The sequence below is a fragment of the Mustela nivalis genome (assembly GCF_964662115.1).
Source record: "Mustela nivalis genome assembly, chromosome: 11".
Taxonomy (NCBI): Eukaryota; Metazoa; Chordata; class Mammalia; order Carnivora; family Mustelidae; genus Mustela; species Mustela nivalis.
This window is the reverse complement of record NC_139030.1, coordinates 101,113,245-101,133,676: the sequence shown is the minus strand read 5'-3', so window position 1 is coordinate 101,133,676 and position 20,432 is coordinate 101,113,245. Positions and strand designations below refer to the sequence as shown.

Sequence of the window (20,432 nt, the reverse complement as noted above, 5' to 3'; positions counted from 1 at the left end):
TGTCCTTAAATGAGGAAAGGAGAATTTTAAAAAAGAAAAACAAACACTCTTGGGTGCCTGGGTGGTTTAGCTGGTTAAGCATCCAACTCTTGGTTTTGGCTCAAGTCATGATCTCAGGGTTGTGAGATCAACACCCACATTGGGCTCCAAACTCAATACAAAGTCTGCTTGAGCTTCTCTCCCTCTTTCTCTGCCCTCCCCTGCTCACACACATGCTGTGTCTCATATAAATAAAATCTTAAAAAAAAAACAAACAGCTCCTAATTGGGTCAATGTATTTTCTTTGGAGTGTAACAAAATAAATAGTACATACTAAAACTATGAGAAGCATATTTATTTCAAACAAAAAATGAAATCCACTTAAAGTGAATTACTAATTTTCTTTTTGTGATACAACTATCCTCTTTTTAATTATCTTAATAATAAACACAAATGTGAATAGTTTCTTAACCCAATGCTTCAAAAACTTCAGACTCTGCTTCACGTAGGCTTTTTAGTAACTTCTCAGTATCAGTTTCCTAGAAACAAGAAAAAAAAAAAGATATTGGAGAAATGTTTAGAGAGTCAATCTGCCTTTATAGCTTCTTTTATTATGTACTTTAGAATTTACAGAAGAATATGGGTTTATGAGGAAAACCATCCAAACAGCACTATTTTAAAGAGAAGTATATCCTGGAAAGGAGTTAATGTTTCAGGGAGAAGCTAGCTATCCAAGAACTGATAGGGTATTTGAGTGACAAATATATCAGAGAAAAAGATTATGAGATAAATGACATAATATTATAACTTCAAGAGATAAAAGAGGATACCCCCAGAAAACAGATTACTTTTTTTATTGGAAACCATTATGAGTTACAAACTGATGTGGATCTTTAAAAAAATTCCAAGAGGAATTATAAGGTAGAGTGATCATTGACTCTTACAAAATACTGATCTTTTAATAAGAACCAAAAATAGGAGTCAAGATGTCCGAAGAGTAGCAGACTAAGATGACATCTACATTGTTATCAAACCATTCCAAACACCTACAAACCCAAAAGGGGACTGAAGAAAAGAAGAGCAGCAATTCTAGAAACAGAAAATCAACCACTTTCTGAAAGATAGGACATGTGGAGGATGTGTTACCCTCTCCTTCTCCCCAAACTATCAAGTAAAATCAACACTCTAAGAAGATGAGCTATTATTTATCCTGGGCTACTAACTACATTTTTCCAATTGCTGCTTTCTAAATGCACCTCAGTTTAAGAATCATAAATAAGTACTGGATGGATGGATGGATGTTTGGCTGGCTTTCTGGATGGATGGACAGATGGAGAGATGGATGACTGGAATCAGAAAGGCCTGGCTTAGAATCCTTGCTCTCCATTTTTAAACCTAGGCCACTCTTTTAACTTCGATGCAATAGTTCCTGTGTTAATAAAATGAAAATAATAGTGCCTACCTCATTCTCTTGATAACTAAAATACTTTTTGGAAACAGTGCCTGGGTACATAATAAACATTCAACAAACTGAGTCTCAAAAAATAAATAAATAAATAAAATCCAAAGCTATGGGAAGACAGACCGTGGTGGGGAGGGGCCAGGTCCCAGCAAGTGGTGGAGCAATGGAGTACAAAATCTGAACTTTTAGAAGTCTGCTCCACTGAGGGACATCACTCCAGAGGCTAAGCAGGGGTGGATCCCTTGTGGAGACAGGTGGTCTCAGCTCCTGCAGGGTCACAGAAGGATCAGGGATTTCTGATAGTAGCAGAGCTTGCAAGAAGCCGGCTACAGAGGCAGAGCCGAGGAGTGAGCTCTCAGCCTGGGATTACCTTAAACTGTAATCCACACCACAGTCAGACCACTGCTCTTTGAGCAGGGACCCCACAAGTGGCAGATCCAGGGAGACCCACCTTCATCCACTGGAAAAGCAGAGCAGCAGGAATCTGCTGGCTTAGAGACTCCAAATGGGGCCGTGTGCCAGAGACAGAAATGCTTGGTCACAGGCTGGGTGAGCTCAGAGCGCAGCTGGAGACCAGGGAGACAGGAATGATTGAGCATTTCCTCTGAGGGTGCACTGAGGAATGGGGCCATGAGCTCTTGGCTCCTCCAGGCTAGAGATTGGGAGGCTGCCATTTTCATTCCCAACCTTCAGAGCTCTACAGAAAGCGTTCAGGAAACAAAGCTCCTGAAAGCGAACTCAAGCAGATTACTTACCCTGGCCCTTGGCAAGAGCAGTGCAATTCCACCTTGGGCAAGGATATTTGAGAATCACTACAACAGGCCCCTCCCCCAGAAGATCAACAAGAACAACCAGCCAAGACTAAGCTCACTGATCAAGCAGAACAATGGAAATCCAGAGAAGGGGAAAGCAAAATATGGAATTCATGGCTTTCTCCCCATGATTCTTTAGTCTAGTAAAGTTAATTAGTTTTTTAAATTTTATTTTTCTCTTATTCTAATTTTTTTCCTCTTTCCTCTTTAATGTTTTTTTAACTACTTTATCTTAACAGTACCTTTCTAAAAAAAATCTTTTTGAATCTTCATTATTAAAGTCATATTTTATCCTTCATTGTGTCTAACTTTATTTTTTGTATACATATAGGGTTTTTTCTTTGAAAAAAATTTGGGATACAATTTCTTCCAATAGATTAACATATACCCTAACTTTAGCACAGGGCTTTGTTCTAGTCTCCAGCCTGAGCACATTCTCTAACCGCCCCCCCCCTTTTTCTTCTTCTTTCTTTTTCCAAACAACTTATCAATTCCTCCTTTAGGATTCTTTTAAAAAAAATTTTCATCTTTATAGTCATATTCCATCCCTTCATCATGTTTACCCTTATTTTTGTATATATATATATATATATATATATAGATAAGTTTTTCTTTCTTTAAAATTTTGGGAGGTAGTTTCCTTTTTAAAAAAATTTTTTTTATTTTTTAAATTTATTTTCAGTGTTCCAGAATTCACTGTTCATGCACCACACCCAGTGCTGTGGACAGCACATATTGCAGGGAGGTAGTTTCTTCTAAGAGATCAAAATACACCCAAAATCAAGTGAGTGGCTCTGCTCTATTCACCAGTCTGTCTATCTATCTATCTATCTATCTAATTATTATTTTATATATATATATAATTTTTTATAATGTGTGTGCACATACCTTTTAAAATTTTTTTTTTAAACTTATTTTTATCCCCTTTCTTTTCCCCACAATTTGGGATCTCTTCTGATTTGGTTAGCGTACATTTTTCTGGGGTTCTGGGCACCCTTTTAGTATTTTATTCTCTTGTTCATATATTCTTATCTGGATAAAACAACAGAAAAGGCAGAAAAACTCACCACACACAAAAAGATAGTACCGAAGGCTAGGGACCCAATCAATATGGACATTGGTAATATGTCAGATCTAGATTTCAGAATGATGATTCTCAAGGTGCTAGCGGGGCTCGAAAAAGGCATGGAAGATATTAGAGAAAACCTGTCTGGAGAAATAAAATCCCTTTCTGGAGACATAAAAGAACAAAAATCTAACCAAGCTGGAATCAAAAAAGCTATTAATAAGGTGCAATACAAAAATGGAGGCTCTTACTGCTAGGATAAATAAAGCAGAAGATAGAATTAGTGATTTTTAAAAAATGACAGAGAGTAAAGAAGTTGAGCAAAAGAAAGACTACAACTACTGGGCCATGAGAGGAGAATTTGAGAGATAAGTGATACCATAAGATGAAACAATATTAGAGTAATTGGGATTCCAGAAGAAGAAGAAAGGGGGGGGCAGAAGGTATATTGGAGCAAATTATTGTAGAGAATTTCTCTAATATGGCAAAGGGAACAAGCATCAAAATCCAGGAGGTACAGAGAACTCCTATCAAAATCAATAAAAATAGGTCCACATCCCGTCATCTAATAGTAAAACTTACAACTCTTAATGACAAAGAGAAAATCCTGAAAGAAGCCTGGGACAAGAAGTCTGTAACATACAATGGTAAAAATATTAGACTGGCAGCAGATCTACACAGAGACCTGGCAGGCCAGACAGAACTGGCATGATATATTCAGAGCACTAAATGAGAAAAATATGCAGCCAAGAATACTATATTCAGTTAGGATATCACTGAAAATAGAAGGAGAGATAAAAAGCTTCCAGGACAAACAAAAATGAAAAGAATTTGTAAACACCAAACCAGCCCTACATGAAATATTGAAAGGGGTCCTCTAAGCAAAGAGAGAGCCTAAAAAGAATACACCAGAAAGAAACAGACACAATATACAGTAACAGTCACCTTACAGACAATATAATGGCACTAAATATCTCTCAATAGTTACCCTGAATGTAAATGGGCTAAATGCCCCAATCAAAAGACACAGGGTATCAGAATGGATAAAAAAGAAAACAACAAAAGAACAAATCATCAATATGCTGTCTATATGAAACTCATTTTAGACCCAAAGACACTCCAGATTTAAAGTGAGGGGGTGGAAAACAATTTACCATGCTAATGGACATCAAAAGAAAGCTGGGTTGGCAATCCTTATATCAGATCAATTAGATTTTCAGCCAAAGACTATAATAAGAGATGAAGAAGGACACTATATCGTATGCAAAGGATCTGTCCAACAAGAAGATCTAACAATTTTAAATACCTATGCCCCTAACATGGGAGCAGTCCACTATATAAACCAATTAATAACAAAACCAAAGAAACACATTGACAATAATACAATAATAGCAGGGGACTTTAACACCCCGCTCACTGAAATGGACAGATCATCTAAGCAAAAGATCAACAAGGAAAGAAAGGCCTTAAATGACACACTGGACCAGATGCACATCACAGATATATTCAGAACACTCCATCCCAAAGCAACAGAATACACATTCTTCTCTAGTGCACATGGAACATTCTCCAGAATAGATCACATCCTGGGTCACAAATCAGGTCTCAGCCAGTACCAAAAGATTGGGATCATTCCCTGCGTATTTTCAGACCAAAATACTCTGAAGCTAGAACTCAATCACCAGAGAAAAATTGGAAAGAACCCAAATACATGGAGACTAAAGAGCATCCTTCTAAAGAATGAATGGGTCAATCAGGAAATTAAAGAAGAATTGAAAAAATTCGTAGAAACAAATGAAAATGAAAACACAACTGTTCAAAATCTATGGGACACAGCAAAGGCAGTCCTGAGAGGAAAATATATAGCGATACAAGCCTTTCTCAAGAAACAAGAAAGGTCTCAAATACATAACCTAACCCTACACCTAAAGGAGTTGGAGAAAGGACGGCAAAGAAAGCCTAAACCCAGCAGGAGAAGATAAATAATAAAGATCAGAGCAGAAATTAAAAAAAAAAAAAAAAGTAGAACAAATCAACAAAACTAGTAGCTGGTTCTCTGAAAGAATTAATAAGATTGATAAACCCCTGGCCAGACTTATCAAAAAGAAAACAGAAAGGACCAAAATAAATAAAATCATGAATGAAAGAGGAGAGAAAACAACTAACACCAAAGAAATACAAACAATTATAAGAACATATTATGAGCAACTTACGCCAGCAAATTTGACAATCAGGAAGAAATGGATGCATTCCTAGAGATGTATACACTACCAAAACTGAAGCAGGAAGAAGCAGAAAACCTGAACAGACCCATAACCAGTAAGGACACTGAAGCAGTCATCAAAAATCTCCCCACAAACAAGAGCCCAGAGCCAGACGGCTTCCCAGGGGAATTCTATCAAACATTTAGAGGAGAATTAATACCTATTCTCCTGAAATTGTTTCAAAAAATAGAAATGGAAGGAAAACTTCCAAACTCATTTTACAAGGCCAGCATTACCTTGATCCCAAGACCAAACAAAGACCCCATCAAAAAAAAAAAAAAAAAAAAAAAAGAATTACAGACCAATATCCTTGATGAACACAGATGTGAAAATTCTCACCAAAATACTAGCCAATAGGATCCAACAGTACATTAAAGGGATTATTCACCATGACCAAATGGGATTTATTCCTGGGCTGCAAGGTGGGTTCAACATCCCCAAATTAATCACTGTGATACAATACATTAATAAAAGAAAGAACAATAACCATATGATACTCTCAATAGATGCTGAAAAGGCATTTGACAAAGTACAGCATCCCTTCCTGATCAAAACTGTTCAAAGGGATAGAGGGCATATACTTCAATATTATCAAAGCCATCTATGAAAAACCCACAACAAATATCATCCTCAATGGAGAAAAACTGAGAGCTTTTCTGCTAAGGCCAGGAACATGGCAGGGATGTCCACTATCACCACTACTATTCAACATAGTACTAGAAATCCTAGCCTCAGCAATCAGACAACAAAAAGAAATTAAAGGCATCCAAATTGGCAAAGAAGAAGTAAAATTCTTACTCTTTGCAGATGATATGATACTATATGTGGAAAACCCAAAAGACTCCACTCCAAATCTGCTAAAACTTGTACAGGAATTCAGTAAAGTATCAGGATATAAAATCAATGCAGAGAAATCAGTTGAATTTCTATACACCAACAAGACAGAAGAAAGAGAAATTAAGGAGTTGATCCCATTTACAATTGCACCAAAAACCATAAAAGATACCTAGGAATAAACCTAACCAAAGAGGCAAACAATCTGTACTCAAAAAACTATAAAGTACTCATGAAAGAAACTGCAGAAGACACAAAGAAATAGAAAAATGTTCCATGCTCATGGATTGGAAGAACAAATATTGTGAAAATGTCTATGCTACCTAAAGCAATCTACACATTTAATGCAATCTCTATCATAATGCCATCCATTTTTTTCCAGAGAAATGGAACAAATAATCCTAAAATTTATATGCAACCAGAAAAGACCTCCAATAGGTAGAGGAATGTTGAAAAAGAAAGCCAAAGGTGGTGGCATCACAATTCCAGACCTCACGCTCAATTACAAAGCTGTAATCTTCAAGACAGTATGGTACTGGCACAAAAATAGATACATAGATCAGTGGGATAGAATAGAGAGCCCAGAAATAGACCCTCAACTCTATGGTAAACTAATCTTTGACAAAGCAGGAAAGAATGTCCAATGGGAAAAAGACAGCCTCTTCAATAAATGGTGTTGGGAAAATTGGACAACCACATGCAGAAAAATGAAACTGGACAATTTCCTTACAACACACATGAAAATAGACTCAAAATGGATGAAGGACCTCAATGTGATACAGGAATCCATCAAAATCTTGAGGGGAACACAGGCAACAACTTCTTTGACTTCGGCCACAACAACTTCTTTCTAGAAACATCACCAAAGGCAAGGGAAGCAAGGGCAAAAATGAACTATTGGGACTTCATCAAAATCAAAAGCTTTTGCACATCAAAGGAAACAGTGAACAAAACCAAAAGACAACTGACAGAATGAGAGAAGATATTTGCAAATGACATATCAGATAAAGGGCTAGTATCCAAAATCCATAAAGAACATATCAAACTCAACACCCCAAAAACAAATAATCCAATCAAGAAATGGACAGAGGACATGAACAGACATTTCTGCAAAGAAGACATCCAGATGGCCAAAAGACACACTAAAAGTTCTCTATATCACTTGGCATCAGGGAAATACAAATTAAAACCACAACGAGATACCACCTCACACCAGTCAGAATGGCTAAAATTAACAAGTCAGAAAACAACAGATGTTGACAAGGATGCAGAGAAAGGGGACCCTCCCACACTGATGGTGGGAATGCAAGCTTGTGCAGCCATTCTGGAAAACAGCATGGAGGTTCCTCAAAAAGTTGAAAATATAGCTACCCTATGACCCAGCAATCGCACTACAGGATATTTACCCTAAAGATACAAATGTAGTGATCCGAAGGGGCATGTGCACTCGAATGTTTATAGCAGCATTGTCCACAATAGCCAAACTATGGAAAGAACCTAGATGTCCATCAACAGATGAATGGATAAAGAAGATGTGGTGTGTGTGTGTATACACACACACACACACACACACACACACACACAATGGAATACTACGCAGCCATCAAAAGAAATGGAATCTTGCCATTTACAATGACGTGGATGGAACTAGAGGGTATTATGCTGAGCAAAATAAGTCAATCAGAGAAAGACGATTATCATATGATCTCCCTGATATGAGGAATTTGAGAGGCAGAGTGGGGGTTTTGGGGGGTAGGGGAGGAAAAAATGAAACAAGATGGGATCAGGAGGGAGACAAACCATAAGAGACTCTTAATCTCACAAAAGAAACTGAGGGTTGCCAGGGGAAGGAGGGTAGGGAGAGGGTGGTTGGGTTATGGACATTGGAGAGGGTATGTGCTATGGTGAGTGCTGTGAAGTGTGTAAGCCTGACGATTCACAGACCTATATCCCTGGGGCTAATAATACATTATATGTTAATTTTAAAAATTAGAAAAAAGAAAAGAACCAGAAGTCTATAGTTCCTTTAATGAATGAAGAGCCCCTCAAATTTTCCCTAAAATATTAATTCTATATAAGTGCTAATTAACTTATCCTAAGGTAATAACACTATGCCAAACTATAATGAGGCATTGAAAAACATTAATATATCAGTATGCTGTGACTACCATTTCAAGGCTATGATCTTAGTAATATTTTTATTAATTCACTGAAACTCCTATGAATCCCTATTGCCAGGTCAAAATGTAAAGGTCAGACTGTATTTCTAAATATTAAACCTTACTTATATATCTGATAAAGGTCTAGTACTCCAAATACAAAGAACTCTTATAACTGAACAATAAAAAAAACCAATTTAAAATCAACAGAGGATTTCAATAAACATTTATCCAAAGAAGATATACAAAAGGTCAGTAAACACATGAAAAGATGTTCACATTATTGGTTATCAGGCAAATGCAAATCAAAACCACAATGAGATAACATTTCAAACCCACTAAGAGTTCTATAACTGAAACAAACAAAAAAGGAAAATAACAAGTTTTGGAGAAGATATGGAAGCTTCATACATTGCTAGTTAGATATAAAACTGTGCAGCCACTATAGAAAGCAGTTTGGTAGTTCCTGAAAAAGTTAAAGAGGAAACTACTATATTATCCAACAATCCTCATCCTCAGTATAGACCCAAGAGAATTACAAATGTATGCTCACATAAAACCTGCACGGGAATGTTCGCAACAGCATTATTCATGAGAGCTAAAAAGTTGAACAACTCAAATGTCCAGCAACTAATGAGGATAAACAAAATGTGGTACATATCCATATAGTGGAATATTATTTGGCAGTAAAAAGAAACAAAGTGTTGACCCAGGGTACAATGGGGGTGATCCCTGAGAACACAATGCTAAGTGAAAGAAGCAAGTCACAAAAGAACCATATATCGTATCATTTCACTCAAATGAAATGTTTAGAATAAGCAAATCTATAGAAACAAAGTTGACTGATTATTGTCTAGAGAACTGGGTGTCTGGGAGGTTTGGTTAAGGAGCGTGGAGTTTCTTTTGTGGGTAATGAGAATATCTGAAAATTGATCATAGCAATCAACATACATCTCTATGAATATAGTAAGGGCCACTGAATTGTATACTTTGGGTTTTTTCTTAAGATTTTATTTACTTATTTGACAGACAGAGATCACAAGCAGGCAGAGAGGCAGGCAGAGAGAGAGGCGGGGAGGCAGGCTCCCTGCCAAACAGAGAGCCCAATGCAGGGTTCGATCCCAGGACCCAGAGATCATGACCCAAGCTGAAGGCAGAGGCTTTAACCCACTGAACCACGCAGGTGCCCCTGAATTATATACTTTGAATAGGTGAATTACATCTTAACAAAGCTGTTCAAAAATCTTACAAATTATTAGTCAATATTTATCTAATGTCACATTACCAAAATAGTAAAGTACATGAGCCATGAATAGCATTTTATATGTTAAGAATAAGCAATATCTTATCACTTTTAATTATCACAATCTTTTTAAAATAAAAAGTATTAGAAGTTATATGTAGAGAATGTATTATGTTAATTACCTTAAGTTCTTGATGGGCCATTTTTGGGTTAAGAACTCCTTCTAAATAGTTAGCTTTTTCTATCCATGTGTTCAGATTTCTGTATTCTTTTTTCATTTTTTCCAGCCTAAAGAAATAAATGAGTTATACATTTAAAATGTGACAGAAGAACATATATGGTATGATTCACAAGAGGATACATTCAGTATGATCCACTTACAAAATTTTTCTTAGAGAGGCAAACCAGCAATATTTTGTTTAAGAATACAAAAGGAAAAGGAATAGTTACAACAGAAGTCAGGGCTGTAGTTACCTAAGGATGGGTTGGGGAGAAGATGGAATCTCACGAGGGCATACAAAACACATTTTTGCTATTGATGATGTTCTATTTCTTTCTTTTTTTAAAAAAAAGATATTTAAATTGCAGTTAAGATACAGTGTAATAAGAGTTTCAGTTTAGTGGTTTAGTACGGTTAAGTGGTTCAACACTTCCATACAACACCCAGTGCTCATCGCAACAGGTGTGCTCCTTAATTCCCATCACCTATTTAACCCTCCCCCCCAGCTCCCTTCTGCTAACCATCAGTTTTTTCTTTATAGTTAAGATGTTTCTTGTTTTGTCTCTCTTTAATCCTCCATGATCACTTCTTAAATTCCACATATGAGTAAGATCATATGGTATTTGTCTTTCTCTGACTGACTTATTTTGCTTACTCTAGCTCCATCCATGTTGTTGCAAAAGGCAAGATTTCTTTATCCATTCATCAGTCAGTGGACTTTTGGGCTCTTTCCATAATTTCTATTGTTACTAATGCTGCTATAAACAGTGAGGTGCATGTATCCCTTTGAATTATTATTTTTGTAATCTTTGGGTAAATACCTAGTAGTGCAACTGCTGGATCATAGCATAGTTCTACTTTTAACTTTTTGAGGGAACTCCATACAGTTTTCCAAGATGGCTTACCAGTTTGCATTCCCACCAACGGTGTAAGCTGTTGTTAGTAAAGGGGAATAAATTCGCCTTTATTCCACATCCTTGCCAACACCTATTGTTTCTTGTGTTGTTAAATTTAGGCATTCTGACAAATGGAGGTGATATTTCATTGTAGCTTTGGATTTGTATTTCCCTGATGATGAGTGATGTTGAGCATTTTTCCATGTGTCTGTTAGCCATCTGTATGTCTTCTTTAGAAGAGTATCTAATTCATGTCTTCTGCCCATTTCCTAACTGGATTATTTGGTTTTGGGGTGTGGCATTTGATGAGTTCTTTGTAGACTTTTGGATACTAACACTTTATCAGATATATGTCCTTTGTAAATATCTTCTCCCATTCAGTACATGGCCTTGTAGTTTGGCTGACTGTTTCCTCCACTACACAGAAATTTTTTATTTTGATGAAGTCCCAATTGTTTATTTTTGCTTTTGTTTCCCTTGCATCAGGAGATATATCTAGTAAGAAGGTGGTATGACAAATGTAATAGAGGTTACTGCCTCTGTTCTCCTCTAGGATTTTTTTAATGGGTTCCTGTCTTACATTTAGGTTTCTAAACCATTTTAAATTTATTTTTGGGTACAGTTTTAAGAAAATGATTCAAGTTCACTCTTTTGCATGTTGCTGTCCAATTTTCCCACACTATTTATTGAAGAGACTATCTTTTTTCCATTGGATATTCTTTCCTGCTTTGTTGAAGATTAATTGTCCATTTAATTGTAGGTTCATTTTTCCATTAATCTAAGTATCTGTTTTTGTGCTAGTACCATACTGCCTTGATCACTACAACTTTACAAGATAACTTCAAGTCTAGAATTGTGATGCTCCCAGCTTTACTTTTCTTTTTGAAGGTTGTTTTGGCTATTTGGGGTCTTTTGTGGTTCCTTACAAATTTGAGGGTTGTTTGTTCTAGCTCTGTGAAAAATGCTTTTAGTATTTTATAGGGATTGCAATAAATGTGTAGATTGCTTTGGGTAGCATAGATATTTTAACAATGTTCATTCTTCTGATCCATGAGCATGGAGTATTTTTCCATTTTTTTGTTTCATCTTCATATTCTTTCATCAGTGTTTTATAGTTTGAAAACAGGTACAGGTTTTTTTACCTCGTTGGTTAGGTTTATTCCTAAGTATCTCATGGTTTCTGGTGCAATTATAAATGGGATTGATTCCTTGATGTGTCTTTCTGCTGTTTCATTATTGATGCATGGAATGTAACAGATTTCTGTATATTGATTTTTGCCTCCTGCAACTTTACTCAATTCATGTAGCAGTCCTAACAATTTTAGGTGGAATCTTTTGGATTTTCTATATAAAGTATCATGTCATCTGCAACTAGTGATAGTTGAACTTCCTTGCCAATGTGGATGCCTTTTATTTATTTTCATTGTGTGACTGCTATAGCTAGGACTCCAATATAGCAATATTGTATTTCTTTCATTTTTTAAAAAAAGATTTTGCTGTTTATTTGAGGTAGAGAGTGTACAAGTGAGTGAAGGGGCAGAGGGAGAGAGGCAGGGAGAGAGAATCTCAAGCAGACTCCATGCTGAGCATGGAGCCCCTTGCAAAGCTCAATCTCACGACTTTAAAATGACGACTTGAGCCAAAACAAGTCAGAAGCTTAAGCAACCGAGCCACCCAGGTATCCCAATGTTGTATTTCTTAACCTGAATCATAAATATCTAGGCATCAGTCTTATGTTTATTTAAGCTATAAACAGTTTTAGAAGTTATTCAGTATATACACTGGTCTCATTATCTAAAGTATATATATATATATATATATATATATATATATATATATATGTGTGTGTGTGTGTGTGTGTGTGTGTGTGTGTGTGTGTGTATACACACATACAATAAATTATCCAATATATACATGATATTTTCTACAACAAAAGAAAAAATAGGAATTTAGCTTCTGATCCAAGAAATTTCAAAAGGCTTTGGTCATCTTGGTTCTTTCCACAGTTTGGCAACTGTGGCCACTGCTGCTATGAACATTGGGGTACAGATAGCCCTTCTTTTCACTACCTCTGTATCTTTGGGGTAAATACCCAGTAGTGCAATTGCAGGGTCATAGGGAAACTTTTTTTTTTTTCATTTCTTAAGGAATCTCCACACTGTTTTCCAAAGTAGCTGCACCAACTTGCCTTCTCACCAACAGTTTAAGAGGATTCCCCCTTCTTCACACCCTTTCCAACACATATTGTTTACTGTCTTGTTAATTTTGGCCATTCTAACTGGTGTAAGGTGGTATCTCAATGTGGTTTTGATTTGAATCTCCCTAATGGCTAGTGATGATGAACATTTTTTCATGTGTCTGTTAGCCATTTTTATGTCTCTATTGGAGAAGTGTCTGTTCATGTCTTCTCATTTTTTGACATGATTATTGGTTTTGTGTGTGTTGAGTTTGAGGAGTTCTTTATAGATCCTGGATATCAGCTCTTTGTCTGTATTGCCATTTGCGAATATCTTCTCCCATTCCATGGGTTGCCTCTTTGTTTTGTTGACTGTTTCCTTTGCTGTACAAAAGCTTTTGATCTTGATGAAGTCCCCAAAATTCATTTTCGCTTTTGTTTCCTTTGCCTTTGGAGCCATATCTTGAAAGAAGTTGCTGTGGCCGATGTCAAAGAGGTTACTGCCTATGTTCTCCTCTAGGATTCTGTTGGATTCCTGCCTCACGTTGAGGTCTTTTATCCATTTTGAGTTTATCTTTGTGTATGGTATAAGAGAATAGTTGAGTTTCATTCTTCTACATAGCTGTCCAATTTCCCCAGCACAATTTATTGAAGAGACGGTCTTTTTTCCACTGTATATTTTTTCTTGCTTTGTCGAAGATTATTTGACCATAGATTTGAGGTTGCATATCTGGGCTCTCTACTCTGTTCCACTGGTCTATGTGTCTTTTTTTGTGCCAGTACCATGCTGTCTTGGTGATCACAGCTTTGTAAAGCTTGTAATCAGGCAACGTGATGCTCCCAGGTTTGTCTTTCTTTTTCAACATTTCCTTTGCAATTTGGGGTCTTTCCTAATTCCATACAAATTTTAGGATTGTTTGCTCCAGCTCTTTGAAAAATGCTGGTGGAAATTTGATTGGAATGGCATTGAAAGTACAGATTGTTAAAATGTATAGACATTTTAACAGTGTTTATTTTTCTGATTCAATGGCATGAAATGGTCTTCCATCTTTTTGTGTCTTCTTCAATTTCTTTCATGACTGTTCTGTAGTTCCTCGAGTACAGATCCTTTACCTCTTTGGTTAGGTTTATTCACAGGTATCATATTGTTCTTGGTGCTATAGATTCACTAATTTCCCTTTCCGTATTTTCATTGTTAGTGTATAAAAAGCAACTGATTTCTGTATATTGATTTTGTATCCTGCCACATTACTGAATTGATGAATGAGTTCTAGTAGTTTGGGGGTGGAATCTTTTGGGTTTTCCATATAAAGTATCATGTCATCTGCTAAGAGAGAGAGTTTGACTTCTTCATTGCCAATTTGAATACCTTTTATTTCTCTTTGTTGTCTGATTGCTGTTGCTGGGACTTCTAATACTAAGATGCCCTTCAACCTACGAATGGATAAGGAAGATGTGGTCCATATATACTATGGAGTATTATGCTTCCATCAGAAAGATGAATACCCAATTTCTGTATCAACATGGACAAGACTGGAAGAGATTATGCTAAGTGAAATAAGTCAAGCAGACAGAGTCAATTATCATATGGTTTTGCTTATTTGTGGAGCATAAGGAATAACACAGAGGACATGGGGAGCTGGAGAGGAGAAGGGAGTTGGGGGAAATTGGAGGGGGAGATGAACGATGAGAGACTGTGGACTCTGAAAAACAATCTGAGGGTTTTGGAGGGGTGGGGGTGGGAGCTTTTGATCTTGATGAAGTCCCATCAAGGGTGGGTGGTGGGTATTATGGAGGGTATGTATTGCATGGAGTACTGGGTGTGGTGCATAAACAATGAATTCTGGAACACTGAAAAGAAATTTAAAAAATAAATTTTTTTTTAAAAAAAGACTTTGGTCATCTAAAGATATAACCGACATGAATTAAATAGAAAAGAGGGCATGTTTTCCAATTCATTTCATGAGGACATTACTACCTTGATGATAAACCCTAATAAGGACATTATAAAAATAATCTCATTCATTAACATAGACACAAATGTTAAAAATATAATTTTAATACAAAAAAAATCCAGTAATATAGAGAAAAGATAATATATTATGAACAAATTAGATTTATTCCAGGTATATAAGGATATAAGGATATTTTGACATTAAAATTAGAAAACATAAATACAATTTAACTGATTAAAAAAGAAACAGCATTTGGCAAAAATACAACATCTATTTGTGGTTTTAAAGAAATTTAGAAAACTGGAACCAAGTGGAATAATTTACTTAACGTGGTATAGCATATCTATATGTAAAAAACCTATATAATCAAATGTTCTTAACTATTAAATGCTAGAAGTGTAGCCTTTAAAGATCCTGAACAAAAACAAGGATGTTTACCCTTGCCATTTACATGAGACATTGACTGGCATGGTCCCAGAAAATTCTAGAAAGCAACTCATATATTTTTTTTTAAAGATTTTATTTATTTATTTGACAGAGAGAGATCACAAGTAGGCAGAGAGGCAGGCAGAGAGAGAGGAGGAAGCAGGCTCCCTGCTGAGCAGAGAGCCCAATGTGGGACTCGATCCCAGGACTCTGAGATCATGACCTGAGCCGAAGGCAGAGGCTTAACCCACTGAGCCACCCAGGCGCCCCAGCAACTCATATTTTTAAACACCAAATGAAAACATTAATAGTGGGAGTTCTGTGAGACTCAAGAGGCTTTCTAAACTATATCTCCTATTAAAAAAAATCAGGAAAATTAATTCCATATAACACTGAGTAAGATAAAACTATCAGCGCCAAATTCCAGAGTAGTTATAAGAAGAAGAGAATAAGGAGCAGAATAACAACCCTTGACTTTGAAAGCATGCAAGAAAAATACATGTAGAGTCAGTGAACACAATGGCAAGATGACTCACTGGGACCCATTTTGCTAAGAAGAAGGGATCAGCTGGTGAAGCTACAGGAGGGAAATGAGAGCAGTAGCTGTCACTGTCGCTATGAGTCAGATAGGCAGAGGTTCTGCAGCTGGAGCCACTCTGTTTAAATGTGGAAGCAGTTATGAGGATCCGGTTGTGTACTATTAGGCAAGACATTAAAGAAATTTGCAGTTTCTAATTCAAGATGGTAAGCAGGCTCCTGAACTCACCTCCTCCCATATATGCATGGTACCTACAGTTCTACAAAGAGCAATTCTCTCTGAAAGAAATCTAGAAATAGGCTGAGCAACTCCTACACATCATGCAAATGAGAAAATATGCACATCAAAACAACTGAGAAAGGATGAGGCACATACCAGAAACTCCACCACTGGCACAGTGTCATACAAACAGGACAGAACTCTCAACTCCCAGCCTCTCCCTGAGGAGAAAAAGGTTTGGACAACACACATAGCACCCCACCTTTCAGGACTCCCATCTGAGGACAGGCCCCCAAAACACCTATTTCTGTTAACACAGTTAACACAGTTGTGACTATAAGACCCACAAAGCTACAGAAAAAAATAAAAAGTTTTTCATAGGTCTGCTATGACTTACCATGCTATCTGCTCAGCACTCAGCACAGAATAGGAAATTAGTGCAAAAATAAGTTCATCTCCCAGTTAGTCTCCAAAAAGGCCTACTGTATTCTTTAAAAGCTACTATTTGGAGGTCAGGCTTCTAATTGAGTATGCATCCAGGGATTGATTGCAATCCTTGTTAGAGACCTGTGGAAGCAGGAGACACTATCTCCTCCTCTCTCCGGCCCAACCCAGATCATCAGTAGCCCTGGAAGGAGCTTATACAGACATCTGGCACCCCAGACTTTGTGGCCATTGCCGAGGAGATGGGCCCCTAGATTGTTTGGCTGTCATAACCAATGGGGCTTGGACTGGTGACAGTCCCACGGAACTTCAGCACACAAAGAAGCAGTTCTCAATGGGTGCAGGAATGCCTTCCACCCTAGTGGCTACACCCCCAGACTGGGCACAAAGGGAGCAGGCAAGAAAGCCCTTCTCCTGGTTTCTCCAAGAAAGGGCTCTAGGTACATACTTTCCCATCAGGTGACTTGAGGTTCAGCTTCCAGTCAGCCTGAATCTAGATGCTGAGATCTTCCTCTTTGGAATACTGAAAAATCCCAACACACTCTCAACAACTGGAAGACATTAAGAAAAAAGGAAAGCTGCTTGGACAATCACAAAGGTTTGAGAGACAGCCAAAATCTTGGGCTGGGTTCCTTGATAAGGTTCATTTCCCACCATGAGGTGACTTCATTGAGACTAGGAAAGGTGGCAGTTTCATCTAGTGCTCAGAAACCAACACAGAGAGTGAAGGTAAATGAGGAAAGAGAACAATGAGAACAGAACAGCAACACAAAACTCCAGAAACATTAAGTTCCAAACAAACAAATAAAACAGGCCATAATGAAATATAATGAGGGGCACCTGCGTGTCTCAGTAGGTGAAGTGTCTTCCCTCGGCTCAGATCATGATCCTGGGGTCCTGGGATTGAGTCCTGCATGGGGCTCTCTGCTCAATGGGGAGTCTGCTTCTCCCTCTCCCTCTGCCCCTACTCACTTATGTTCTCACTTACTCTGTTCTCTCTCTCTTTCTCAAAAAAATAAATAATTTTCAAAAAAACAATTCAAAATCATGGTCATAATGATGCTCATTTTTCAGGAGAAAAATTCATAAATGAAGTGAGAATTGCAACAAAGAGATATAAAATATTGAAAAGTACCAAATAGAAATCACAGAGCTAAAGAACAATAACTGGACTGAAATATTCAGTAGGGGGGCTCAAGAGCACTAGATGGTGTCAAAGAAAGTACTGGAAAACTCAAAGAGATGGCAAAGGAATTCATCCAATCAGAAGAACAAAAAGAAAAAAAATGAAAAAGAGTAAAGACAGCTTGAAGGACTCATAGGACACAACAAAGTGAACCACCATATGCATTACAGAGTCAATAAACATTGACTTTTCTAAACAAATATCTAAAGCCCATATGCCCCCCAAGCAAAAAAAATAATAATGTCCCACTAACACATAAATAAGATGAAGATTGTTTGGGTTGTGTTGGTATATATGTATGTATGCATGTATGTATGTATGTATTTACCTTTCCCGAGGTTGTTGCTGAAGTTTTTCAAGTCGCACTACAGAGGACTGGTTGGGCACTACAGCTGGCGCCCCCACAGTAACATTCAGGTCTGGGGATAGGAATGCTGGATACTCTATCGGTTGTGGTGTAATAACATTTCTGCAAAATGTTTATAATGTTAAATATTGCAATTATACAAAACCACACTTCTAAAATCAGTGGTGGCTATCACTTTTGAATCATTCTCTCTTTTAGACTGTAAGCCCACCTGTCTACCTTGAACCATCAGAGGGTAGATAGAGCTAGGGAAGCAGACAAAGGTCAGAAATCCTGACAGAAGTGCTCCACTGAATACTCTTACTACTGAGATGAGCAGCAGGGATGAAAAAGGCGGTAAGTTAGACCTGGAGTTCTAAAGATAAGTAGACAGGGTTTGAGCCCAGACCTCTCTCCCAATCGTTAGATACAAGTCTCTATTTTATGGCCCAGTCAAGTTGACATTTGAAAGTAATCTTCACAAGTCCACCTACCCCTTGCCAACCTGGCCCCCATAAGCATCTCTTTAAAACATATTTAATCTCCAAATGAGAACAATAAACAGGTCATAACTCCACCTAACATGATAAAACTATCCTGCATACAACCAAAACCTCACTAGCCTCTTCCCCAGAAAAGACTATCAAGTCTTGGGACACTGAAAAAACAAAATAAAAATTTTAAAAGAGTCTTTGGATGATGTTTACTCTTCTTAATATCCTGAAACTTAAAAAATAGTATGCTATAAGTTTAACAATACTTAAATATTACAATATAAAGTCAACAGACCTTATGTTACATGAGAAGGAGATAATGAGAGGGAAGAAGATACATTTATTATATAAATAAATTTTTTTTAGGTCACTTGGTAAATGGGCCAGAGTAGTAAACCCAAATAAGGAATATGTTGTCTCCAAAATCCAAAAAGGCCCAACTGGTGTTGTGCCTCTGTTTTGGTTGTAGAAGGGGCCAGATACAACAACTCATCCTTCACCTTAGCAGAATTATCTTGACAATCCCCATACCACTGAATCCTCAAAATTTCAATGAGGTAGAAGAGTCCTGAATTTTTTTAGAACCCTTTCCACCCTCTGACATGCAAACGTCCTATCAGACAGTCAAGATTAGTTACTACTTCCTGTTCACTAGGTCCCATAAGCGTCATGATCATCACTCTGATGGACCTGTGTAATATCTTGTATAAGGGAAAGGCAAGCAAGACTCCTATAAACTGTGGGGCACCTGAGTGGCTCAGTCTTGGTTAAGCATCCAGCTCTTGGTTTCAGCTCAGGTCATGATCTCAGGCTCCTGGGATGGAGCCCTGTGTCGGGTTCTACACTCAGTGTGGAGTTTGCTTGGGACTTTTTCTTCCTATCCACTGCTCCTCTCCCTGCTTATGCTCTCTCTTTAAAATGAGTAAAACTAAAAAAAAAAAAAAAAAAAAAAAAAAAAAAAAAGCTTCCTGTGAACTAAATGAACTAAATGAATGACATAAGGCTGGAGAAGTTGATATACCTGAGATAAGACAGTAAAGGTGTATCACTCGGCCTTACCAGCTGAAGGAATCTACTTCTGGTTTTTACATGAGGAAAACAGCACTTGCCAGATCAACAGTTTTATACCACGCACCAGAGGATGTGTTAATTTGCTCAAGCAATGAAACCACATCTGGTACAGTGGCTACAATTGGAATCACTGCCTGGTTAAGCTTATGACAATCTACTATCACTCTCCAAGATCTGTCTTATGCACAGGCCAAAATAAGTAACCCAAATGGAGATAAGATGGGAATCACCACCTCTGCATTTTTCAAGTCCTTGATGATGGCCCTCATCTCTGCAATCCCTCCATGAATGTGGTACTGCTTTCAGCTTACTATTTTCTTAGGTAGAGGTAGTTCTCTAATGGTTTCCATTTGGCCTTTCCCACCATAATATCCCTTTGTCCGCAGGTCAGGGAAACAATGTAGGGTTTCACCTACTGCTAAGTGTGCGAATTTCAAATATGCAATCTGGAACTGGGAAATAATCACAGGATGAGTTTAAAATTCCATCAATCACCTGTCCTCCATAAGTCCCTAGTCTGACCAGTGTACAACAGTGACATTTGGATCTTCTGGAACTGGTGTCAGTTTAGAACCAGCGTCCAGTAGACTCTGAAAGGTCTGATTAGTTCCTTTTCCCTAATGCATAGTTACCCTGGTAAAA

General features: G+C 37.4%; 1 protein-coding gene across 7 annotated transcripts in view; it reads right to left on the bottom strand.

Annotated features, from left to right (window-relative positions):
* C2CD6 (C2 calcium dependent domain containing 6) overlaps nucleotides 1–20,432 on the bottom strand; it is a 109,801-nt gene that overhangs the window by 61,285 nt on the left and 28,084 nt on the right. For 6 of the 7 annotated variants that reach the window (XM_082691190.1, XM_082691186.1, XM_082691187.1 and 3 more), the window contains 3 exons: nucleotides 18,208–18,348; nucleotides 10,002–10,107; nucleotides 452–518 (listed from right to left, as the gene is read on the bottom strand). In XM_082691190.1, the coding sequence (XP_082547316.1) occupies nucleotides 452–518; nucleotides 10,002–10,107; nucleotides 18,208–18,348 (314 nt within the window). The remainder of the gene's footprint in view (nucleotides 1–451; nucleotides 519–10,001; nucleotides 10,108–18,207; nucleotides 18,349–20,432) is intronic. The other variant, XM_082691192.1, reaches the window with a different exon arrangement.